The sequence below is a fragment of the Zingiber officinale genome, chromosome 1B, assembly GCF_018446385.1.
Source record: "Zingiber officinale cultivar Zhangliang chromosome 1B, Zo_v1.1, whole genome shotgun sequence".
NCBI classification, from domain to species: Eukaryota; Viridiplantae; Streptophyta; class Magnoliopsida; order Zingiberales; family Zingiberaceae; genus Zingiber; species Zingiber officinale.
The window spans coordinates 165,732,224-165,756,393 of record NC_055986.1 but is presented as its reverse complement, the minus strand read 5'-3'; the positions used below and the strand labels follow the sequence as shown (position 1 = coordinate 165,756,393).

At 42.5% G+C, this 24,170-nt stretch overlaps 5 protein-coding genes across 6 annotated transcripts; 3 read left to right on the top strand and 2 right to left on the bottom strand.

Annotated features, from left to right (window-relative positions):
• Positions 1-166: 166 nt before the first annotated feature.
• Positions 167-2,313, top strand: LOC121989041 (polygalacturonase At1g48100-like). The gene is made up of 5 exons (XM_042542851.1): positions 167-923; positions 986-1,153; positions 1,233-1,277; positions 1,355-1,562; positions 1,650-2,313. The coding sequence occupies exons 1-5, from the start codon at positions 573-575 to the stop codon at positions 2,237-2,239; spliced, it is 1,362 nt and encodes a 453-aa protein (XP_042398785.1). The 5' UTR covers positions 167-572; the 3' UTR covers positions 2,240-2,313.
• Positions 2,314-2,675: 362 nt separating this feature from the next.
• Positions 2,676-4,190, bottom strand: LOC121989049 (galactinol synthase 1-like). The gene is made up of 4 exons (XM_042542863.1): positions 3,829-4,190; positions 3,424-3,747; positions 3,194-3,328; positions 2,676-3,112 (listed from the first exon to the last, which is right to left on the bottom strand). The coding sequence occupies exons 1-4, from the start codon at positions 4,150-4,152 to the stop codon at positions 2,873-2,875; spliced, it is 1,023 nt and encodes a 340-aa protein (XP_042398797.1). The 5' UTR covers positions 4,153-4,190; the 3' UTR covers positions 2,676-2,872.
• Positions 4,191-7,726: 3,536 nt separating this feature from the next.
• Positions 7,727-8,769, top strand: LOC121989056 (transcription factor MYB78-like). The gene is made up of 3 exons (XM_042542875.1): positions 7,727-7,901; positions 7,995-8,124; positions 8,213-8,769. The coding sequence occupies exons 1-3, from the start codon at positions 7,781-7,783 to the stop codon at positions 8,670-8,672; spliced, it is 711 nt and encodes a 236-aa protein (XP_042398809.1). The 5' UTR covers positions 7,727-7,780; the 3' UTR covers positions 8,673-8,769.
• Positions 8,770-8,906: 137 nt separating this feature from the next.
• Positions 8,907-9,797, bottom strand: LOC122044444 (protein MIZU-KUSSEI 1-like). Its single transcript, XM_042604924.1, has one exon. It carries the CDS (start codon positions 9,795-9,797, stop codon positions 8,907-8,909), a length of 891 nt encoding a protein of 296 aa, XP_042460858.1.
• Positions 9,798-10,998: 1,201 nt separating this feature from the next.
• LOC121989024 (protein REDUCED WALL ACETYLATION 2-like) lies at positions 10,999-24,078 on the top strand. 2 transcript variants are annotated; one of them, XM_042542820.1, is made up of 10 exons: positions 11,015-11,081; positions 11,635-11,724; positions 12,485-20,962; positions 21,777-21,925; positions 22,023-22,227; positions 22,307-22,428; positions 22,758-22,844; positions 22,922-23,010; positions 23,098-23,160; positions 23,230-24,078. In XM_042542820.1, the coding sequence occupies exons 5-10, from the start codon at positions 22,023-22,025 to the stop codon at positions 23,252-23,254; spliced, it is 591 nt and encodes a 196-aa protein (XP_042398754.1). In that variant the 5' UTR covers positions 11,015-11,081; positions 11,635-11,724; positions 12,485-20,962; positions 21,777-21,925; the 3' UTR covers positions 23,255-24,078. The 2 variants fall into 2 exon arrangements, with proteins under 2 accessions (XP_042398744.1, XP_042398754.1); XM_042542810.1 differs by lacking the exon at positions 21,777-21,925 and having other exon boundaries at positions 10,999-11,081.
• The last annotated feature ends 92 nt before the right edge of the window (positions 24,079-24,170 follow it).

Sequence of the window (24,170 nt, the reverse complement as noted above, 5' to 3'; positions counted from 1 at the left end):
CCTCGATCAAAAGAGGGTGGTCCTTAAATCCTCCATGCGTGTTATTTCCTTGATGTTTGTATATGTAATCATTGGAGAACAATCATCTGTCAATAATTAACCTGCGTCTAGAATATGCTGCCAATTGCGTATATAAATCTAAAAGGCTAAACTTTAAGGATTAGTGCTGAAACTGCAAGACTATCTAAAGCAGCTTTAAAAGTGCATTGCGATTGGCCAAGAATTAAAATTGAAGGTTAGGGAGTTTATAGTGTGCTTAAGTTAAAGCCATTGAGTGAAGCATGCAGGAGACCACCATTGTTGCGGTTTGCTTTATCACAGATTCCTTCTGCTGCTAGAGATGAGGGGAAGGTCGCATACGTAAAGCTGCAACCAGACAAAAGGACCTAAAGAGAGCAAATGCTTTGTTTTAGAGCCCACCCATCACTTCTGGATATTGTAGTTGTTATTTACTCACTTTAAGATCTTGTCCACGAATTGAATGTTTCATCAGGCATCAATGGCGAAAGTACTGCTCTATAAGAGTTAGTGTTCTACCAACACTGTTCACTAGCGGTTTCAAAGTGAAGCCAATGGAGCTAAGTAAGAAGCTCATTTTGCTTCTTTCCATTTTCTATATTTTCTTCTGCACTCGTGTGGATTCAAGAGCTCATTACCACAAGAAGAAGCCTCCGGCGAATCCCTCCATCGCTCTGCCTCCTGCTCCGGCACCGGTGCCTCTGACTAAACTCGGTGTTCACAGCGTCATGTCGTTTGGAGCGGTAGGCGACGGGGTTTCCGACGACACCGAAGCTTTCAAGAGCGCGTGGGACTCCGCCTGCGAAGAAGAAGAGCCGGGAGTCATCGTCGCTCCCCGCGGCTACTCCTTCAAGATCAGGTCGATCATTTTCGCAGGGCCTTGTCGAAACGGCCTCGTTCTTCAGGTACATTGTCGATTATCCAAAACAACGATCCTGCGACGGTTGCTCAATTGTGCTGTGTTAAGGTTGATGGAACGATCATGGCTCCTGATGGACCGGACGAGTGGCCTCAGCATTACAGCCGGCGGCAGTGGCTGGTGTTCTACAGAGCAAATGGCTTGGCACTGCAAGGTGGTGGACTGATCGATGGAAAAGGACACAAATGGTGGAATCTCCCCTGTAAACCACACAGAGTAATACGACTACGCTACAAATCGATCGCAACTCTACTTAATCACTCCACTAACCATCTCGATTAACTCGATTTCTCAGGGAAAAAACCACACCACGATGCCCGGACCTTGCGATAGTCCCGTCGTGAGCTCTACACTCACTGAAAAGATCAACTAACACCACCAATAATCTGATACAGTGACTACTCTTTTTTGATTCAGGTTTTTCGATTCTTCATGAGCTCGAATATTAAAGTGCATGGGATCAGAGTCAGGAACAGCCCCCAGTTCCATTTCCGGTTCGACAACTGCCGGAACGTCACCGTCGACTCCGTATCGATCCGATCGCCGGCGCTGAGCCCCAACACCGACGGCATTCACGTCGAGAACAGCGTCGACGTGAACTTACGCAATTCCGTGATCTCCAGCGGTAATTAATTAGTGCTGAGGATATTCTGGAATTGGTGATCGATCTGTTGATCGATCGAATGGACTCATGTGAAATACACATTTGCAGGCGATGACTGCGTGTCGATCGGAGCAGGAAGCAGCAACATACACATCAGAAACATAACGTGCGGGCCGAGCCATGGCATAAGCATCGGAAGCCTAGGAAAGCAGAGCAGCAGAGCATGCGTGAGGAATATAACGGTGAAAGACTGCGTGATTAAGCACTCCGACAACGGTCTCCGGATCAAGACGTGGCAAGGCGGGTCGGGATCCGTCTCCTCCGTCAGCTTCGTCAACGTTCTCATGGAGGCGGTGAGGAACCCCATCATCATCAACCAGTACTACTGCCTCGGAGGAGGAGCGTGCCGGAACCAGACGTCGGCGGTCTTCGTCTCCGACGTCGCGTACGAGGGGATCAAGGGGTCGTACGACAGCCGGAGCCCGGCGGTGCACTTCGGGTGCAGCGACGCGGTGCCCTGCACCAACATCACGCTGGCGGAGGTGGAGCTCCTGCCGGCGCAGGGGGAGATCATCGCCGATCCCTTCTGCTGGAACGTGTACGGGGTGTCGCGCACGCTGACTATACCGCCGGTGGCCTGCCTGCTGCGCGGCGTGCCAAGGTCCACCATGGACATCGAGTCGAGCGGCTGTTACTGATCATCGAGATGGTAGAGAAGATCAAAACAGCGTGTATAGAGTGAAAGTAAAAACATTTATTCGATGTAATAGTAGGAATTATGGTGCTTAATTTGTTTTCTGTTCATCATTTTATCAATCGATTTCAATATGATGTTAATTGGCCAATTAATTACTCGATTAATTAGACACGTATAAACCTTAATCCGCAAGTTAATCTCCGCTGCTTAAGCAATCCATCCTCATTCGCCAAAGTCCAACTTAATCGCGGCGACGTCATTCAATACATGCAATCGCGACGAGTGGCGGACTTCCAGCCGCACCACGTTGGTGTCGGCGGAATCCAGCGAAGCGACACGTACGCATAGACTTGGTGCGATATTAATTCGATTTTAATGCTTGTTTTGGAAAAAAAAAATTCTATTATTAAATACCAAAACTATATATTTCTTTACTTATTTAACATTTAACTTACAATCATGATAAAATACACTCTCAATAATAAAAATTCACATACTCACACAACTATTAAAAGAAAATTGTCCAATTATTTTTTAAAAATATAATATATTAGACAAAGAGTTCTCTTAATATATTTAGGCTTAATTTTATTTATTTATTTATTAATCAACAGCAGGACCAATTGTGCCGTTCTCATGCCGCCGACGGCGCCTTGATGACCTTGACCTTTCCGGCCTTCGAGAGCGCCGCCGACATCAGCGGCTGTTTCACCTCCTCCGTCTCCATAGCCTCCGCCGGCGCGGCGGCGATGGCTGGAACTTTGTAGTCGAGGCTCTCGTCGTTGTACACCTCCCACCACTTGGATACCAGCATCTTTATGTCTTCTCTGTCCATGTTCGCCTCCTTCCCCGTGTACCTCCATGGCTTCGACCCCTGAAACGATTCCAACGATAACCGTTGATTTTTCATCATAAAAATTGACCGAGCCTGATGAGACGAATGCAGAACACGTACCGCGGCGCAGTAGTGCACCACCTTCACCTTCTCGAGCTCGACGTTCTCCGGGTGCCTCCACAGCATCGCCATGACCAGGTTGTAGACCAAAGGAATCGGCTGGTAGACGTCCTTGAAGAACATGTTCAAGAAATCCTGCACGATATAAAAGGAAAAAAACAAATTTTTAAGGAAAAAAATTAAACAAAAGCCTCTCGATCAGGGAAACAGAGTGAATTAGTTTATTGTACCTGCTCGGCGAAGGGGGTGGGAGCGGTGATCTTGACGGTGGCGATGAGGGACTCGGCGGTGGCAAGGCTGGGCTCGTGCACGAACATGCCGGCGTTGAAGTAGAGCGAAGGCGGCGGGCTGAGCTCGGCCGCCGGCCACGCTACTCTGTCCGGACACTGTTGGCAGTACCCAATCCGGTACTGCGGCGTATGGCTCCACGTCTTCTCGCAGAAGCAGTCCATGACGGCGTAGAAGCCGCCGTTCGGCAGGTCGAACAGGTGGTCGACGTTGTCGTATACTTGGATATCGGCGTCGAGGTACATAATCTTCTCGTACTCCACGAACTTCGACAAAAAAAAATAAAACAAAATCAATCCTCTGTTTTGATCAAACCGACGAGTATAACCAATTGATTGGATCGGTACCTCCCAAATTCGAAGCTTGGAGTAGTTGATGACGTAGTAGGCCATGGCGAACTGCGTCTGGTTCTCCGGCGGGTACACCGGCTCGATCTCACGCAGGACGCAGCCCTGGGCGGCGAGGAGACGGCGGTGGCTCTCAGGCACATCGGGAAGCATCGCCACCACAAGAGGGTAAGCGGACCCCACCTTCCTCAGCCCCTTGGCCAGCCCCACCACTCCCTTCACGTAGTCGCCGTCGCCTGCCAGGAACGTCACGTACGCCCTCGCCACCGACTCCTCCTTCTTTCCCTTCCCGGAGACCACCGTCGAAACCATCTGCGGCGCCATGTGTGAGGATCAAAAACAGAGCTTTCGAAATCTTGCAGGTGTTTTTCGATGAGACGACAGACGGAGGGTTGGGGCCGGTATAAATAGGCGACGATAGGGGTATTCATGGAAAGGCAGTAGATTTTGGACAGAAATCCTTGATTCCGCAGGAATCACGACGATTTATGAGCCGGAGATCTCGCGTCGAGATTCGGGATCCTCAGATAAGGCATCACCGCCTTCCTTCCCTGCGCTTTTCGTCTTCCTGTCCGCGGACCGTGCGGCCACGTCAGGATAGAGCCGCCGACCAAAGACCGTCTTCCCGGGCCCGTACATGAACACTTGGATTAGGATCAGCCGCTCGATGGAAATCGAACGGTAAATACTGAGACAGCGCCGGTTGCCGACCTCTCCGAATGGAGTAGTTGCAGGCTTACAGCGATCAAACGATTAATCTATTCATTATTCGTCATTAAATTATCAAGACATAAACAATCTGTTTTACAGGGCTCCATTGGGCTTCATTGGAGTGATTCTTTGCCCACCCAAAGACTCAAAAGCCCACTACTATGAATTTCTTTTTGAAAATGGGGGCCCGTGTGTGTGAGGAGAAACGTCAACGTGGTGATGTAGATAGGCATGCACTTTCTCAAATGTATATCAGCTATGTTAATAATTCTCCTAGTGCTAGCTCATGAATATGGAAAGATAGGGCTGTCTCAAAATTTTGACCTAGGTAAAAATAAATTTAAAAAATCTTTTAATATATTTTATTTTTTTTTCTCAAGTTTTTTTCATTTAAATTTGTCATTGAGAATGACCGGTTTAGAAAAAAAATGGATTTATTTTTATATAAAATTTAGGTTTTTCGCTAATATTTAGATATTTTTTTTAACACTGCTAAATTATTTAATCTTTTTGAAACATTGAACGTAAATAAAACTTTATTAATTTTGATTCTAAATTTTTTTTATGAAGTATTTTAATTTACGTTCTATGGATTAAAAAAATCTTTGATTCATGTTATTATCGAGGAAGAAAAAGAAAAAGTGAGAACGAAATGTTATCAGGGAGGAGAATAGCGTTCTAGCATAAACGTATAAAATTATTGATGAGAAAAGAAAAAAAAACACTGGCTAGAGAATATAAACATACAAAATTAATTAGGAGAAAAGAAATAGGCATGAAGCATTGTTTTATAGATATTAGGATTTTTTTTTGAGATATTAAGAAGAAAAGAGTTCATTAGTTTTATAAGATATATAATTAAATAGAATAACATCTTAATTAAGTATAATTATGAAAAATTAAGGATACTTGTAATATGTAAATAGGAATAATGAATTAATTAATAAGATGACATTAATAGGTTAACATATTTATTAATGTGTACACTATCATTAATTAATATTAATGACTAATTTATTTTTTAAATATATTTACTTAATTATTTAATCAATGGGTCCCAATAATATTAGGATCCTAGGCATAGGCCTCAATGACATGTGTAAATCGTCAATTCCTGGAAATCGAACTCTAACAATTAATCTATGTTAATTTTTAGAAACATTGAACGTAAATAAATTTAATTATATAGTGTTATTTTTTTTTAACACTGCTAAATTATTTATTTTTTTTTGAAACATTGAACGTAAATAAATTTTATTAATTTTAATTCTAAATTTTTTTTATGAAGCATTTTAGTTTAGTATGGATAAAAAAAATCTTTGATTCATATTATTATCGAGGAAGAAAAATAAAGAGTGAGAACGAAATATTATCAGCGAGGGAATAGAAGAGCGTTCTCTGAGAATATCAGTGAGAGAGCATAAACGTATAAAATTATTGATGAGAAAAGAAAAAAGACATTGGTTAGAGAATATAAACATACAAAATTAATAAGGAGAAAAAAATAGACATGGAGCATTGGTTTTATAGATATTAGGGTTTTTTTTTAGAGATATTGAGAAGGAAAAAATTTATTAGTTTTATATGATATATAATTAAATAGAATAAAATCTTGATTAAGTATAATTATGAGGAATTAAGGATACATGTAATATGTAAATATGAATAATGAATTAATTAATAAGATACCATTAATGGATTAACATATTTATTAATGTGTACACTATCATTAATTACTATTAATGACTAATTTAATTTTTTAAATATCTTTACTTAATTATTTAATCAATGAGCCCAATAATATTAGGACCCTAAGCATATGTCTTAATGATCTATGCCTTAAATTAGCCCGTGAAAAGAGATACATATAGGTATACATACGTCAGGCATATGGTTAGATAAATCTTAATTCATCAATTTCTAAAAGTCAAACTTTGACAATTAGGTCAGATATATCATGCGCCCATCGTTTATGCTGCGTCTTAAAACGGCATACACTTTCTCAACTTTAAACTGTTCGTTGACCTTTTGAAGTCAGGTTTCTTAAAGTAAATCTCTTTCAGGATTAATGAAAAGATAGCTCAATGGACTAGATATATACAGCATCCGTCGGCTTCGTCGAGCGTCGCAAAAGCGTTGTGCGCGCGGGCACACACGCAGCACCAAGCCACCAACGACAGTAAGCCGCACTAATTGGGCACCATAAGCTCCCCGTTGACCTTCGGATATTGACTAACTCCGTAGGCGTTGACCTCTCTTAATCGCTAACGATCGAGCGTCAGTAGGGACGATTAGGAAGTAAGGTTGACGTCGACGTTTGTCAACTTGAACAATGTTAGCGCCTTTAAAAAGTTCTCTAGATTTATTTATCATTAGTTGTTGTTGCGAATACATATAGTTTAAGTTTTACAATTTACGTACTTAAAAGAAACTCCCTGAGCCGAACAGTGATTTTTCCCTTTTTATGAAATACGAAGAAGACTTACTGCGTTGGTCACGATGTTTCTTCAACCTTTCTAATTTCTGAGTACTGACTGAATGCAGGAGAGGCAGACCCACTCAAAAGGTCAAACTTTCACTGTTCAAGTTTACAATCACACTGCTGCTGTGAATAAACCGGCCACTTGGAGCTTCATCGCACTGTCACGTCCAATCAATCGTGCAGTGTCACTAATGGAGTTGATCATGCAACCGTGCCGAGTGGTGCGAGCTTGGATGCGCATGGTTCGATGGAAGCCAAAGGTTCGCCTTTTGTTTTAGTTTTGGAAGCACTTGTGCCATTTGTCGTTTGTAATTTGCAGGGGAAAATGGACAACGTACGTCATCTTGTGCCAAACTGCATTCACCCTGTAGAAAGCTCGCCACTAAACGAGTGCCTTCCTTTTTACTGTACGTCTCTAATTTCTTACGTAGTCGTCGCCGTAAAGTGCTCCCTCGTCCCCAGAGTAAAATTTTATGCGCTCATTCTACGTCAATTAATCCTAAAGTGATGAATCTGATCTAGCGCGGAATGGAGACCCGCGTGTAGGATTCAAGAAGGGCAGTGCCGACTGAAAAGTCAAACCGAGTAAGACAGCAGATGAAGGCAGAATGGTCAAACTTCAGTTCAAATGCTTTGTACGCTGTTTGACTCCTACATGTCATTTCCACTCTATATAAACCCTCAACTCTTCTGCAAACCAAGCCAATTCGAATATCTAATCCCTTTTAGATATATATCCAGTGGGGAAGGGAGTCGTCAATGGAGAGTGAGGTGATGAACGTTAGAAGGGGGCCTTGGACTCTGGAGGAGGACCTTCTTCTGATCAACAATGTCGCTTCCCATGGAGAAGGGCGATGGAACTCACTCGCCAGCGTTGCAGGTATTGACGATTGATTGATTCTTCGGATGAACGCAACCTCTTGTTAAGAATTGGTAGTTGATCGAATTCTTCTCTCTCGTGTAATTTGAACAGGGCTGCTAAGAACAGGGAAGAGCTGTCGCCTCCGGTGGCTCAACTATCTCCGGCCCGACGTCCGGCGAGGCAACATCACTCCGGAAGAGCAACTCCTCATCCTCGATCTCCATTCTCGTTGGGGGAACCGGTAAGCGCGCGATCGGTATATCGATCGACCTTGTTAGAACGTACGATTTCCCATTTAGATTGAAATGGAAAAGTGAATATTTTTTCAGGTGGTCGAAGATTGCTCAGTACTTGCCGGGCAGGACCGACAACGAGATCAAGAACTACTGGAGGACGAGGGTGCAGAAGCACGCGAAGCTACTCAACTGCGACGCCAACAGCAAGCAGTTCGAGGAAATCGTGCGGCACGTGTGGATGCCGCATCTCTTCCAGAGAATTCACCGAGCCGCTTTGGCCGGCGGCAACTCGACGGCAGTGGCCGCCGCTTGCGGCGGCGGACCAGTTCCGATGAATCCCTGCGACGACCGAAGGCCGGCGGAGGCCGGCTCAGGGCTTTCCTCCCCGGTGAAGTCTAGCGTGGCTGTCGAAGAGTCGCCGGAGCTCTCCCCGCCGCTGCCCTCCGAGGACCTGTGGAGGCCACTGGATTCGTGGGAACTGGACCAGAGCATTTGGGACGAGAACTCGTGGAACATGGAAGAGTACTCGTGGCTGCAACAACTGGAACTGTAAGGAAATTAAGAACTTGCTACAGGAGAAAAATTAAGACGATCGATTTGTAAACAGTGCTATGCAAAAAAAAAAACAGAGGAACATGTTTTTCAGCCAATTCGAGTTTAGAAGCGATCAGGCACGCTGTCGATCATATCATTGCCGATCCAAATTAAATTACAAGAAGAAAATTGTTTTGATTATATATGTACATACTCATATGACAAACTCTAACAATCATTAGATCGACGACTGCTACATCCTGAGGAGGAAGATGCAGAGGTCAGGGCCGCCGCAAATGTCGTGCCTCGCTGAGTCCGGATTGATCAAGTAGAAGGCCTCCGAATCTTTGCTCCCCATAACTCGCTCAAACTTGGCTCTCATGTACACCACCTCCCCCAATTCCGCCTCCTTCCCGTAGCTGGCCTTGCCGCCGGGGGGCTTCTCCGGCTCGGAGGCGTCGGGTTCGGGTAGCAGAGGAGTCGCCGCCGGCGGCGACGGCAGAACTCCCGCACCCACCGACACCGCCCGCACTGTGCTCAGCACGTGGAGGTCGAAGCCGTTGCTCTGGCGAGCCACGGCGTAGCCGCACCGGTGCCCGTTGCAGTACATGGTCCACAGCGGTTCGTCCCATATCGGCCTCTGCTTTTTGGGTACACGGTTGCTTTGTTTCTTGTGATCTCCGGCGACGTCCGGCGCCGCGGCCCGTTCGCATTCCAGGAGAATCCTAACCGTCCCGGACGCCATCTCCTTGACCAGGTCGCACGTCGTCACGGCCAGTTCGAGCAGCAGCACCGGCTCGGACCGGGAGTCGACCTGCACGGCGAAGCTGACGCGGCCTTTCCGGCGTCCGAAGAAAGTGCCGGCGACCACTCCTCTCCGTCCGCGGCCGCCGTGAGAGACGACCCCGTATCCCAGCCCTCGCGCCGGCACGATCGGCGACAGGGTCCACCGGCACGAGGGCAGGAACAAGGCCTGCATGCTGGGGAACAGCGACCGGACCACGTCGACGGCAGCCTTCACCAGACCCAACGACCGAGTCGGCGACCTCGAAGACCTCGCCCGGAGCAGCGGAAGGTACTGCACCAGCGACAGGGCACCGGCTTCGTTACTCTCGGAATCCGACGAAGCAGAGATTAGATCCATGGCCTGAGTTGACCTCCGCTAGCTGCTCTAAGTGGCCACTAATGGTGGAAGGGAATCTTTATTAGGAGACAAAGCAAATATAAAAACCAAAACCACGATGATGATGAAGAAGAAGATCGTGATTAAATAAACAAGACGATATGATTAAATAAACTAGAAAAGTTTGACAAATGAACATGATTATATAGAATTTTAGGCACGGCCGGTGGGATTGACGCATGCAGGTGAGGTCCTTGAGCTGAGCTTATTACAACCTTCAGTTAATTAACAATACCTGTTTCACGTAACATGACGTTGTTAATTGCACATGTATTTTTGTTATTCCGAAAGTCGTATAGCAGATGTCAAACGTGACACAGGATGCGAGGGCGACGACATTGTCTTGTAGTTCTGGGTAGGTCAACCAGTCTGTGAAAGATCTAGTGCCTTGTTTGACTTTGACAAAGGTCAGGCACTCGCATCTTGGCCAATGAAACTACTTAATGACTGGGTGGCGAGTTGGGGTGAAAACTCGCATCAATGGCAATTCTTGCTATTTAGGGAAACTTCAAGCGCGGAAACCCTTTTGTGCAACTCGGACTCCGTCCCAATCGGCCCACTCTATTCACCTCAGCCTATTCAGATCGGCCCCAGCTCGGAGACCTAAACGGCCGACTTGGGTCATCTCCTACATTGGACCAACACGGTCTATCTTCCATCAGACCAATCCGACCTGATCTACATTTGACTGGGTTACCTGTCACGTGGCTCATGCATTTAGGTTAGCAACAAAATTTATTTAACTTAAATGCATATATTTTTTTATAAGTGAAACTGATCCAGAATCGTATCTTAGGTGAAATCAATTTTTGTTTAATGTGTCATATAATTTTGATCTGTTAACTAAATTGCCATAAAAATAATCTAAACTTTTGGAGAGAACGGAATCAAATTGATTCGGATATCTACCGGATCAGATTTTTTTTTTTTTTGCCGACACAGCAACCATATTAAATTAATGAGGATTTATTATTTATCAGTTTCTAAAAATATTATATTTTAAATTATCATTATACTGTAAATTCTCTTTTTCGAAAATAAAATACGGAAAAATTTAAAAGGATGCGCCTTATTTAAAAAATATATTAAAACAACCCTTCTCTTATTTTTTTATTCAAAAAATATCTTATTCTACTACTATTATTATTATAATATTTTCAAAATGAGGATACTTTCGATTCGTCTGTGCGATCGTCCATGGCGATCTCAAGCCCCGTGCCCCGTGAGGCCGTGACACCGGGACAGGTAAGGGACCTGAATCAGATCTAGTAGTTGCCGTCTCACTGAGAATGTTACTCGCCCTCCATTTTGGGGGGATTTAGGACGATTTTAGTTACGGTTCTGATTCGGATCTACAATATATTGTAGTTGATGGAGTCGCGATATTTGTGGTAGTCTATGTCTATCTGTCGTGACATTGCTGAATCGGTGGGACTTCTAGGGTTTAGAAGCGAAAGGAGCAGGACCTAGTGATAGTGAGTTCCCTAGTTGTATCCATGGGGGTAAACAAAATGCAAGTGACGAATAAATTTATTGTTTGTTTTGTCTAGGAAAGATAGTAAAGCTAATTTGTTTTCTTGTGGTTCAGTATTAAAGATTACGACCATATTTATACTGTTGAAATGGACTGATAACTTAGCGATCCTCTGGGATCGGTTGAAACTAGTGAAATCTGACTTTTTTTTTTTCTTTATTTTCATTAAGGACCATATTCTCACTGATTATTGGTTTTAGGTTTGGGAAGTAACTTCGCATCTGTTTTAGTGGTTCAATTGATTTATTTAATGTAACACAGCAGGTGTCATTTTTGCTTGGATTTATCCCACTTTTTGTGGCATGGATGTATTCAGAATGGTTGGAGTACAGAGAGTTCGGCATCTACTAAACCGTGAGCTTTTTTATTTCGTTTAACAAGAGGCCTTTTATCTAGTTTTAATTACTGTTTTAGATTCTCGTTCATTATAGTTTAAAGTTTAGCTCATTGTATCTTGAAATGGTGGACTTCATTATGTGACGGATAGGTTAAGTTTAACTAAAACTGGCTAAGGGCATGCTATAAGAGCAACCCATCGACTATTGGATGAAATTGCCACAAAAACTCATCCCTTGTCGTCAAAGTGATTTTTATTTGTTTAGTAATAACTTACAAAAAATTCATACAACATTTTAGCTATTTGAAGTGAATCGACAAACTAGTGCCTCCTGCTAGTTGATAAGGCCTCATTTTACAGATCATGTCATTGATAACAGTTACTATCAATTTCAATGTTTGATAACTCAAATATTACTACTTTTAGTTTGATGGTGAAATATGTAATCTCCCAACTTGGTTATATAACAAAGTGATGGGAAAAGAATGCCAGGTGCATAAAATACTAATAGATTGAACTACTAAAGTTGTACATATAATTTACACAATCTCCCAACTTGATTATATAATAAAGTTTGTGAAATATCTGGAATTATTCTTTTTATTACATTTAACCCAGCACTTTTTGACTTGTATTCCTTCAACCATGTTTTTTATTGAGAATACAATAATTCACTTTAGATTATGATGGGGGATAAAAATCTCTATTGTTGGAATAGTACTAAAGTCATTCTACTTAGTTACAGAAGTCTGACTTCTATGTTTTGTCTGTCTGCAGAATTACAGCCGTGATCTCTTTCTTTTTCTGTACTTCTTATTCTTGCAGCAGCAATGACTTCTGATCTTGCTTCGAGGTTCTCCAGAAGGGCTCGCCATTGTGTTGGCAAGAGAGTTGACGCAACTGAGCAATGCGTAGGTTAATCAAATTAGAGAAGAGAAATAATCCTCCATCCCTTTGCCTTTTCTTATTACTATCTTTTTATACACTTTTCCTTCAAACCTTTCATCTTCCTCATTAATGAGGTTGTACTTATTACATGAGAGTAATGAACCAATTATTGATTCATTAATTACAAGAGATCTTTTGTCTCCTTACAAACTTTTAAAGAGGCTATGATTGATAAGGACATAGTAAATGCACATGACTATTAATTTGCTTCTGTCTGTTCCCTTTCTCACGTATCTATGAGCCCATGAACACTGAATATAAGCGACGTTGGGTATTTAATGTAAGCCACAATAACGTATTGAGTTAATGCAGTAATTCTACCGATCGGTGACTTGGTAATTTGCCTCCCGAACAACAGGATGCTCGAGTTATGACATGATTTCTCAAAACCTAGAAAGGTTATTGAGCGCTAAGCAATGACTCTACTCTAAACCCGCTTGGTAAGACTTAGAAACGATAAGAGCTTTCAGGGTGAATGAATTGTCCACCCTCGATCAGCTTGATCATTACTCGAGCGGTGTACTTCCCTCCTCGACCTTGACTTTGACTACTACCTCATTTGCTACATTGACTTCTTGATGCCATGTGACACCTTCTTAATGCAAATCAATGATGAAGAGTTGCTACCATTGACTACACTACTGATCGGACCAAAAGAACATCGTTTATGTTAGTAGACACAACCTTCTCATATAATGTCATCTTAGGGAGGCTGACATTGAATGCTTTTCAAGCAATCGTTTCCACCTATCACCAGAACATCAAGTTTCCGATTGACAACCGGGTAGGTGAAGTAAGAGGCGATCAACTAGCATCTCGGAAATGCTACATAGATGTTATTCGGCTTGAGTCACGGAAAGCTCGAAGAACCATGGAGACTTTTTAAATAATTCAGGAGTTTCCATTACCTCGACCAGATAAAGAAGAAAAGCCACAGCGCTCGGAAGGAAAAGAACAAGAAGAGATCTGCGTACATCCCGAGCGAGACTTTTTAAATAGTTCAGGAGTTTCCATTACCTCGACCAGATAAAGAAGAAAAGCCACAATGCTCGGAAGGAAAAGAACAAGAAGAGATCTACGTACATCCCGAGCGAGAGGACGAGGTTACAGGAATATCCGCTGATCTGGAGCCAGGGTTGAAGCAACAGCTAATAGACTATTTGAAGAAAAATTATGATGTCTTCGCCTAGTCACCAAAAGAGGTCAAGGTGTTCCTCCCAATTTGATAGTGCACAAGTTAAATATATTGCCGGATTCCTGACTAGTCAAACAGACGAGACATTTCAGTGCAGAACGGAATCAAATTATCCAAGCAGAGGTTGATCAACTCCTAGAGGCAGGATATGTAAGAGGTGCAATTCCTGACCTGGCTCGCAAATGTAGTATTAGTTCCAAAGCTGAGCGGTAAGTGACGAGTCTGTATTAATTTTCGAAACCTTAATAGAGCGTGTCCGAAAGACTATTATCCTCTCCCTCGCATAGACCAGATGGTAGATTCAACCTTTGGGTGTGAGTATATTTATATGTTAGATGCCTTTCAGGTATATCATCAAGTCCTGTTGGATCTAAATGATCAAGAAAAAATAAGTTTTGTCACTACTAACGGAACATTTTGTTTTGTTGTTATGTCGTTCGGTCTCAAAAATGCGGGAGCCACTTATCAGAAGATGATGGATTGACATTTAAACACCAGATTAGGCGAAATCTTGAAGTCTATGTGGACGACATACTTATTAAGATAGTTCATGGACAAGACTTGAGCACTGATATTCAAGAGACATGTAACACTCTGAGACGGTATGGACTTAAACTAAATCCAAAGAAGTGTGTCTTCGGAGTGAAGAGCGGCGTTTTCTGGGATATATGGTGACCGAGGGGGGACCAAGACCAACCCAGACAAAGTAGAGGCTTTGCAACATATGACTCCTCCCCGGAACCTTCAGGGGACTCAAAGGTTATTGGGCCGAATAGCCGCTCTATCAAGGTTAATTTCCCGAATGGCTGATCGAAGTCTGCCCTTCTTCAAAATCCTTTGTAAGGCTTTAAAATTTGAGTGGGATGTCAAATGTGATCAAGCCCTCAACGAACTCAAGGAATATCTTGCTGGATTACCTGTGCTATCCAAACTAGTAGTGGGTGATGTTTCTATATTTATCTGCGACTTAGCAGGCAGTCGACTCAGTTCTGTCACGGGAGGAAGGTACTATTCAATATCCCATATATTTTCTGTCATTTATTAAAAAAATATCAAAAATAAGATATTCCATATTGGAGAAATTGATGTTAGGATTGGTCTTAATCGCTCGACGGTTAAGACCATAATTTTTGGCTCATTTTATTATTATTCCCACAAATAGTCAGCTCGGCCGGGTTCTTATTAACCTTGGAGTTTTTGGGCGACTTGTAAAACGGACAACTGAACTAGGAGAATATGACATTCAATATCAACCCTGCATGACAATTAAAGCTCAGACTCTAGCAGACTTTATGGCAGAGGTATCCAATCCAAATTATGATGAGACCTGGAAGGCAGATGTGGATGGTTCTTCCAATCGGCTGGCTAGCGGAGTAGGAGTCTTGTTAATTTCACCTCGGGGAAATGTCATACAGTTAGTCGTTCGACTCAACTTTCGAGCATCTAATAATGAGACTGAATATGAAGCTCTGTTATTTGGTCTCCACGCAACAGGAAGAGTAGGAGCCGTTCGGATAGTTATTTATTGTGACTAACAACTTGTGGCACAACAGTTGGAAGGTACTTTTGAAGTCTGGAACGAGCGACTGAAAAGATATGTGGAGGCATTTGAACAGTTAAAGATTAACTTAATTCTTGGAAGTCAGTTAAAGATTAACTTAATTCTTGGAAGTCTTCAAAAGATATCCCAAGCGAAGAATATGAGAGCAGATGAACTAGCAAAGATGACAAGTGCTTTAGCCTCGTAGACGTTGGATAGCCCGAGCTCTCAAACTCTATACATAGCTCAGATAAGCCATACTACCGAGTGGGAAGAAGATTGGTGAAATTCTATGATCTCCTTCCTCCAGAATAGAACATTACCTGCCGACTTGGCTAAAGCTCTTACACTTAAAACAAGAGCTGCTCGGTTTACCTTGATCGGGGAGCAATTATATTGCTGTGTCTTTGTTCGTCCTTTACTTAAATACCTTGGACCTGATGACACTGATTATGTCATGAGGAAAATTCATTAAGGCATATGTGGAAATCATATAGGAGGAAGCGAAAGGTGTTATTGGCAGGATATTATTGGCCTACATTACAGGTGGATATAGTTAAATTTGTAGCCTCTTGTGAGCATTGCATGTCATATCGCCCAACCGAGCAGCTTAAAATTTCTATTGTGTCATATTCGTTTGACTAAATGGAGAATAAATATGGTAGACCCCTTCTCGATCAGTCAAAAAGCAAAAGAAATTCCTATTGGTCATCATCGATTATTTTTCCAAATGGGTAGAAGCTGAAACTCTTGCTCAGATCACAAAAGTAGTCATGAAAGTGTTTTGGCAAAATATTGTTTGTCGATATGGAGTACCTCACAAAATAGTATCTGATAACGATCAGCAATTTCAAGGGCGCAAGCTTCGGGAATGGTGTGAAGGACTTGGTATTCATTAAACTTTCACTTTTGTACCTTATCCTCCGAGCAATGGGCAAGCAGAGGTTGCCAATAGGGAAATTATTCGTGGCCTCAAGATAAAGCTAGACCACGTGAAAGGCAGTTGGGTTGAAGAACTACCGGGCATCATGTGGGCTTATCGAACAACTTCAAGAGAAAGCACTGGTGAAACTCCTTTTCATTTAGTTTATGGAGCGGAAGCAGTGGCGCCGATCGAGGTAGGAGAAGAGTCAATTCGTAGGCAAAACTATGATGAAGAATATAACGCTAAGCCACGCTTCATTGATCTAGACTTGGCTACTGAAATTAGGGAAAAAGCAGTCGCTCAGCTTACTACATATAGGCGTATAACAAGAAGGTAATCCCTCGATCATTTCAAGTTGGGGACTTAGTATGGCGAAGAATCAAACTGATCGGGGATGTCAACAAACTTGATCTAAAATGGGGGAGTCCTTACTGGGTGATTGTCAAGTTAAGCTCGGGGAGTTATTATCTAGAAGAGCTCAACGGGAAAAAGCTACCTTGACCGTGGAGTGCTAACCATTTGCAGCTTTACAGAAGTCACTGAAGCTTATCTCCTTTATGTTGTTTAAAGATAAATATATGCTTCATTTTTTGGGAAATAAAACTTTATTATTGCCCAGCCTTTCTGCTGCAATGTCTTAAAATATTCTTTAAACGAGGGTTCAACCTTTCCGAGCGGAAGCTAACCAAAGACATCTTCTAAATGAGGGTTCAACCTTCCCGAGGAAAATCTAACTAAAGATATCTTCTAAATGAGGTTTCAACCTTCCCGAGCGGAAGCTAAAGTTATACAAAGAGCAATATTTTCTAAGTGTTATGTTCTCGGGAGGTAGCCATAATCTATTCGACACATTATTCTCTCCCCGATGAGACATACAATAGACATATAGAAGCTTAGAGACATACCGTTGTATAATTAAAACAGATTTAAGCAAGGCAAGAATTTATATGTGCTCGAAAGATTTCTGATGCTAAGTTTCATTTAAGCAAGACAAGGACTTATATAAGGTCGAAAGACTTTAGGAGCTCAAAAGCTATACAAAGATCGACCAAGCTACAAATTGCTTACAAAGTCTTTTCAGATTTAGGTAAATCCTCCCACACTTTTTCTAAGTCGAGAAAATCTAGGTTGGTGTCTGGGGGAATCAATCCCACTCTAAGAAATTGTTGGGAAGCTCCTTCGAGCCCTTGCTTCAATCTTTTCAAAATCTGAGCGAATATTCCTCGGATTTTGGGAAGTCCGCTTTGAAATCCGCTCTGCGCTCTTCTTCTTGGGCTTTATAAGAAGCCATCTCTTATTGAGCGTCCTCCAGCAGTGTCACCACCTTCGCCTCGCTCTGAATAGCGTTAGCCATCTGCTTGTGAAGGGTGGTAGTTTCTCCATCAGCCTGTGTGGTCTTGCAGATCAGCACTTGTTTATCCAGTGCAGCGAGCCAAACCTCTTGTTCAGTGAGTCAGGAAGTAAGCTTGTCCAGGCCGGCTTCCAGCGAGATAACTTTGGATTGTGATGATTTTTCCCTCTGAATTGCTTCATTTAAATTAGCTTGGAGGAAAAACACTTGTGCGCTGGAAAGTTCTAGTTCCTTGTGGAGCCTAGCAGTTGAGTTTCTCTGGATGAGACATTCTTCTTTTGCTCGAGCAGCTTCTGCTTTAGCCTCATCGGCCACTCGGGTAGGCTCTGCTATACGCACTTCTAGATCAGTGATTTGTTGCAGCAGTTGACCATCTGCTTAACCAGTTCGGGAATGTAGCTATGGATGTGCATGTGTTCTGACCATAGCTACACAAAGAATTTTCAGCTACCTTAATTGACTATGTAAGGAAGCTAAGACAACAAATGTAAAATGTGTACCTTAAGCAGAGTACCATTTGTGTGGTGGCTAACTTTTAGCAGGTCTATTTTTTCTAATGACTTAGCATAATCACTAGTCTTCAACATTTGTATCATACTGGCCTGGCGCGCTATATCTTTCGATTGGTAGGGACTAGGAGGAATCCGAGGAAAGATAAGGCTCGAGGAACCTTCTAGCTCGGGTACGAAGTCACTTTCGGTTAGGCCCACTGGAACGATAGGCGGTGTCTCAGATACAGAGGGCACATAACTGGTGACTGGAGAACTAATTAAGGGTTCTCCAGAAGGCTCCCTAATTGTAATACTTGTTCTCGATCGGGGGGAAGGTCTCTCAAGCGAAGCCGTCGTTCGGCTGGGAGGCTTGGGGCGCTTGCCCCTCCTAATTCTCAGAGGGGAAGCTGGTGCTTCGATCTCCTCGTCGATCGGGGAAAGGGCCACTCTACTGATCTGGATCCATAGTTGGTTAAGGGACAGAGTGAACAATATCTTCTACTCGCTCGGCCACGGGTGGCAGTGCTTTAGAATCCACCTCAAAGGTGGTGGCATCTCGGCTTGATGAGGCAATCTCAACGCTCGTGCCCAAGGGCTCTCGAGGGGAAGGTAGGTCGACCTCGCCTGAAGCAGCACCATCGGCATCCGATGAAACTCTTGGAGTAATCAGAGCTCGAAAATCCGCTCGGTTGGCCTTTAGGAGCTTGCTCATTGAAGCTGTATCCTTTGTAGGTCGACAAGAAAAGTACGTTAGTTCTCACCGAAGATAAAGACTAGGAAATGCTTACTCAGCGACTTCTTAAGATCGGCGGCGTTAGGACTTAAACGAGGCCGATAGAGAAGACCTTCATTTTGGATTATGGCGGTTTAGTTGAAGCACATGCCGACTAGTGTCTCTAACACCCATTGATACTCGGGATTCTTCTTATACTTCCCGAGTGGCGGTGGTTTTGGGAGCTCTCCTCTCTAGCCAGTCAAAAAGTTGAAAAGGGTCGGCGGTTTCAAATAGAAAATTTTGTTCTTCCGGCCTTTGTGAGACTAGGGGTTGCCTTCTAAAAACTTACATCCAGCTCTGGACATAAAATGAAAGGCTTCTAACTCAACTCGCTTTGGATGAAAGAAGGAGTGGAAGAAAGTAGGGGTGAGTGGGATGTCATATAATCTGAAAATCACAGCCACCCTACACAGAATTCTAATAGCATTCAGTGCTAGCTGATGAAGGGAAATTCCAAAATACGTACACACGTCTCTGACAAACTCGGGAACAGCGAAGCGAAGACCGCTCTCTACTTGGTTGTAAAAGAATGTAGTGAAACCGGGAGGAGGCATCGAGGGTACGTGGTCCCCTCTAGTCACCTGAATCACATAATCAGGAGGAATGTCATAGTAGAGGAATGCATTGTCTCATACCATGGGATGAAAGCCAATTGGAAGTTTTTGAGAAAGAGACTTAACAAACAAAGGGAGCCAAATGAAATTGAGGACTTACATGAGAATAAGGGAGTATAGACGATGAAGAGAGACGTCAAAAGCTTAGAGGCGGCAAAGAAGACAAAATGTTTAGAGATCCTAATATAGCATTGATTCCTCGACGTGGTCGTCATATCAAAAGTTGCTAAGGGGCGGGATTTAATTGCCGTCTAGTGTGCAGAGTATACTCATCTGTGTTAGCACTTTGGAACAACTAATAGTCACATCACTTGATGTGACCATGATGCGACCTTATTTCGGTAAATGACGACTCATAAGGTTATTGATTCGCTGAGGATGACACGTCACCAATCATGACACGCCTCATTAATGGATGCCACGACTTTAAATGAACAAATCTCACGGATTCTTTTGCAATAAATAAATGCAGAAGGCTTCCCTCTCTCTCTCTCCACGTGACAACGATAATTAGCTTTTAACTAAGTTACATCTCTAGTCAGTCAACTATACACTTCCTTTGACTGAACTAAAGGGGGAGGCTTATAACGTGGCGGTTCACAGGAGGTGCCACGTGGTGTTAAGAAGTCAATATAGCAAGTGAGGTGGCAGTCAAAGTTAAGATCTAGGAGGGGAGATACACCATTCGTGTAATGATCAAGCTGATCGAGAGTGGGTAATTCATTTACCAGGAAAGTCCTAATCGTTTCTAAGCCTTACCGAGCGGGTTTAGAGTAGAGTCATCGCCCGACGCTTAGGTATCATTTCTAGATTTTGAGAAATCGTGTCATAACTCGGACATCTTGCTGCTCGGGAGGTAAATTACCGAGTCACCGATCGGTAGAATTGTTGCATTAACTTGATACGTTATTGTGGCCTACATTAAATGCCCAACACCGCTTATATTTAGTGTTCATTATGGGCTCATAGATATGTGAGAAAGGAGAACAGGCAGAAGAAGCAAATTAATAGTCATGTGCATTTACTATGTCCTCATCAATCATAGCTTCATTAAAAGTTTGGAAGGAGACGAAAGATCTCTTGTAATTAATGAACCAATAATTGCTTCATTACTCTCTTGTAATAAATACAACCTCATTAATGAGGAGGGTAAAAGGTTTGAGAGAAAAGTGTATAAAAGGGTAGTAATAAGAAAAGGCAAGGGAGCGGAGGATCATTTCTCTTGTCTAATTTGATTAACCTACGCATTGCTTAGTCGCGTCAACTCTCTTGCCAACACACCGGCGAGTCCTCCTAGAGAACCTCGGAGCATGATCAACTTCATTTATAATTCACCAAGACAAGTCAACATTCTCAAGAAAATCTATATTGTATTTGAATAGGCATCAGACTGAGGAATGGAAAGGATGGATGCAGGTTGGTTATCCATTTGATTTCGTACTTGATCATATAACAATTATTTTCTAAGATTAACTGTATTGGCTTCTCATACAAAATAGATTATTCTAGTTTAAAGCTTTATGTTCTATATAGCATACCAAACTGAGCAGCCTGACATTGTGTCCCTAGATTTGTTTATGTAACACGTAGAGGAGCATGTTTTGGGGAGAGTCAACGAAGTTGGTTCTCATAAACAAGGTTGAAAACTTCAGTGTACTAAAATTGTAGGAGCGTTAATTGCACTTTTCTTTTCATATAACTGTCAATTTAGTTCATAGTTTCTGTTTACTTCCTCATGTTTCTCTTTCTAGCTTCAATTTCTTCTGGCATCGTCATTTATAGGCGTAACTATATCAGCCCAGAGCTGTGTTATTGGGAGTTTTTTTCTCTGGAAGCATTGCCTTGAACAGAGCTTTATATATGGTTAAACCAGAAGGCATTCATGTGATTTGTTAGTTTGATTTTTTCTGCTAATCATTAAACATAACTTGTTTGAGAATAATCCATCTTCTCAATCTTAGTAGTTAGTATATTATTAGAGTGATGAAAGGCAATGAAAATAAATCATTGAAGCATAGGAAGAACACAAGTTGTCCTTGTTCTTCTGAAACTTTATTGTGTTTTGAATGAGATAATATTTGACATGTGCTTAGGTTAATCCCTTGTAAACCGTGTTATTTCAGTGTAATTCTTAAGCATTGAAACTATTTATCATTTTAACATTCTAACAAATATAAGACCCATCAACTGTTAGTTTTCTTTGTTATTATCATTTCTCTTTCCTCTACAGGTATTTTTTTAATGTACAACTACTTCAATGCAAAGGAAATTTACAATGCAATTCGAGTTTTCATTGCTTCATATGTGTGGTTGACTGGGTTTGGGAATTTTTCTTACTATTATGTATGAAAGGATTTTAGGCTTGCTCGATTTGCTCAGGTGACTTGGTTATTCTTTTGCATTTACTTTCACTCACCCTCTAGTTTCTTTCCTATGTTTGGCTAATTAATTATTTACATTTTTGACTGTCCAACAGATGATGTGGTGCCTTAATTTTTTTGTGGCAATGCATACTCTGTTTACCCTTATGGTCTATGGTGCACTTGGAATTCTAAACAAATACACTGAGATTGGTGTTGTGATTGCAATAAAGTTTGCAGCTTGCTTTTCTGTTGTTATTTTGATCTGGGAGGTACCTGGGATTTTTGATGTTGTTTGGAGCCCATTTACATTCCTCCTTGGTGGGTACTCTTTTTAAAGTTATGACTTGGACCTCTCTCTTTAATTTGATCGGAACTAACGTCCATTAACCACATCCAGGTTACAATGATCCAGATCCTTCAAAGCCCAAGTTCCCTCGTTTACATGAATGGCATTTCCGGTCTGGACTTGATCGATATCTATGGAGTATCGGAATGATATATGCTTACTATCATCCAACAGTATGTTTCAATACCTTGAACTATTAAATACTTAGGATCAACTCCATAATGTTTGGGGACAAACATCTTCTTCCTAAAAGGTACAGCTTAATTTATAGAAGCCACGATGATACCAAGATTGGCCAATTGGAGGATCTTGATATCAGCTCTAATAGGTGCCTTCTGATTTGTAAATCAAAAATATGGAGGAGAACAATTTAAAGTAGAAAAAAGAAGGGAAAAAGAAGGAAGATAAATACATCTCTTTGCTTTAAAAGTATGAATGCTTATATATGTTTGGAATCTATGTTTTGGTCTTTGTCAAACCTGTTTTGTTCTTGTCATTACAGATGGAGAGGTGGATGGAAAAGCTTGAAGAAGCTGAAACAAGGAATCGGATATCAATCAAGACATCTATTGTTACAGTTTCACTAGTGGTAGATTTTATTGGATTAACATTTTTCATAGTCCATAATGATTCCAACAAATTTTCTCAGATTTCATTCTATGTCAGATTGGATACTTTTGGTATAATTACATTTACAAGCTAGACAAGCTTACCTACAACAAGAATCATCCGTATACATCTTGGATACTGATATCGTACGAATATCTTAATATTTCATGCATTCTAAGACAATCTTGATTTTTGTTATCCTCTAACATTTCATTTTCCCATTGTGATCTTAGTGATTATATCTCCTTGAGGAACTTCACCCAACCATTTCGTAGCTGTTCTCTGACACTTTTTGCGTAAGTAACAGTTTGTTCCTATTATATTCTGTTGATTCCATGCAAGATCTCATCTTTCAATTTGAATAGTGATTCTGTCCGAGTGCTGAGTTGATGAACGCTGGATACGTGGTGCTCCCGATGATGACGTGTAAACCTTCGACTGTTGCGAGCCTCCGGCGAGAACCTGCAAGTACAAAATCGAGCCGGGAAGGGATTCTCGGCAACGGCCCTCCGACGCTCAAGTCAACTCCGGCGGAAAGAGAGAATGACGAGGATGAGAACTGTAGCTACAGTGATGTAGAATGGATACCTCCGTTGGAGTCTGGGGGTCCTTATATAGGGCTCCCGGGAGGATGCGTGTACACATCCCAAAGTGCGCACGCTCCTCAAAGCATACATGAAGTGGTCGTGTCAGAAAAGTGTGTCTGACGTCATAACGTAACTGTCCGAGCATATCCCTGACAAAACAGTGGAAACTTCCACCGTACGATTCTTTGTACGACCCGACCGTCGACCATGTTGCCCGTCGACGGTAGTTGTCTCGAGGTCGATGTCACCCACTGCTCCTTTTGTCCTATTTTGCGTTGTTTGTCTGTTACTGTGCCGAGCAGGACGGCCGCTTAAGCCTCCCAGCATCCGGTCAAGGGGCGTGCCGGGCCGAGTGGGAAGCTCGCTCGACCACACACTCGGACGAGCCGCACTGTTTGGCTTGGCGTTCAGTCGGGCGGACAGAACGCTCGGCTGACCAACTCCCCTTCTGAGTGTCGGCAACCTGACCTACGGTTCGGTTCGGCTGCGTGCTGGTTCGGCTGCTATCTCGGCTGCTAGGCCAAGTCTTATCTCCTATCGGCGGGAACCATTGGTGGGTCCCTTGGACATTGACTTCCCGGCTCACGTGTCGTTGATCACTACATATATGGGCCCCTTTATCCTTACCTCCGGATCAAATAGAATCTACTAATTACACTTTTTATAATGCTCTTGTTTACCTTTCTGCGTTTCATATACACTCACATTATACTTTTTTT

What these genes read in the sequence shown, in the direction of transcription:
- LOC121989041 (XM_042542851.1), top strand. Translation starts at nt 573, where the DNA reads ATGGAGCTAAGTAAGAAGCTCATTTTGCTTCTTTCCATTTTCTATATT. An exon ending in TCCCCTGTAAACCACACAGA is followed by an intron (nt 1,154 to 1,232) that starts GTAATACGACTA and finishes TCGATTTCTCAG; the next exon opens with GGAAAAAACCACACCACGAT. An exon ending in GACCTTGCGATAGTCCCGTC is followed by an intron (nt 1,278 to 1,354) that starts GTGAGCTCTACA and finishes TTTTTGATTCAG; the next exon opens with GTTTTTCGATTCTTCATGAG.
- LOC121989049 (XM_042542863.1), bottom strand. Translation starts at nt 4,152, where the DNA reads ATGGCGCCGCAGATGGTTTCGACGGTGGTCTCCGGGAAGGGAAAGAAG. An exon ending in CCAAGCTTCGAATTTGGGAG is followed by an intron (nt 3,748 to 3,828) that starts GTACCGATCCAA and finishes TTTTTGTCGAAG; the next exon opens with TTCGTGGAGTACGAGAAGAT. An exon ending in CCACCCCCTTCGCCGAGCAG is followed by an intron (nt 3,329 to 3,423) that starts GTACAATAAACT and finishes TATATCGTGCAG; the next exon opens with GATTTCTTGAACATGTTCTT.
- LOC121989056 (XM_042542875.1), top strand. Translation starts at nt 7,781, where the DNA reads ATGGAGAGTGAGGTGATGAACGTTAGAAGGGGGCCTTGGACTCTGGAG. An exon ending in CTCACTCGCCAGCGTTGCAG is followed by an intron (nt 7,902 to 7,994) that starts GTATTGACGATT and finishes TAATTTGAACAG; the next exon opens with GGCTGCTAAGAACAGGGAAG. An exon ending in CATTCTCGTTGGGGGAACCG is followed by an intron (nt 8,125 to 8,212) that starts GTAAGCGCGCGA and finishes ATATTTTTTCAG; the next exon opens with GTGGTCGAAGATTGCTCAGT.
- LOC122044444 (XM_042604924.1), bottom strand. Translation starts at nt 9,797, where the DNA reads ATGGATCTAATCTCTGCTTCGTCGGATTCCGAGAGTAACGAAGCCGGT.
- LOC121989024 (XM_042542810.1), top strand. An exon ending in CCCATTTACATTCCTCCTTG is followed by an intron (nt 22,228 to 22,306) that starts GTGGGTACTCTT and finishes AACCACATCCAG; the next exon opens with GTTACAATGATCCAGATCCT. An exon ending in ATGCTTACTATCATCCAACA is followed by an intron (nt 22,429 to 22,757) that starts GTATGTTTCAAT and finishes TTGTCATTACAG; the next exon opens with ATGGAGAGGTGGATGGAAAA.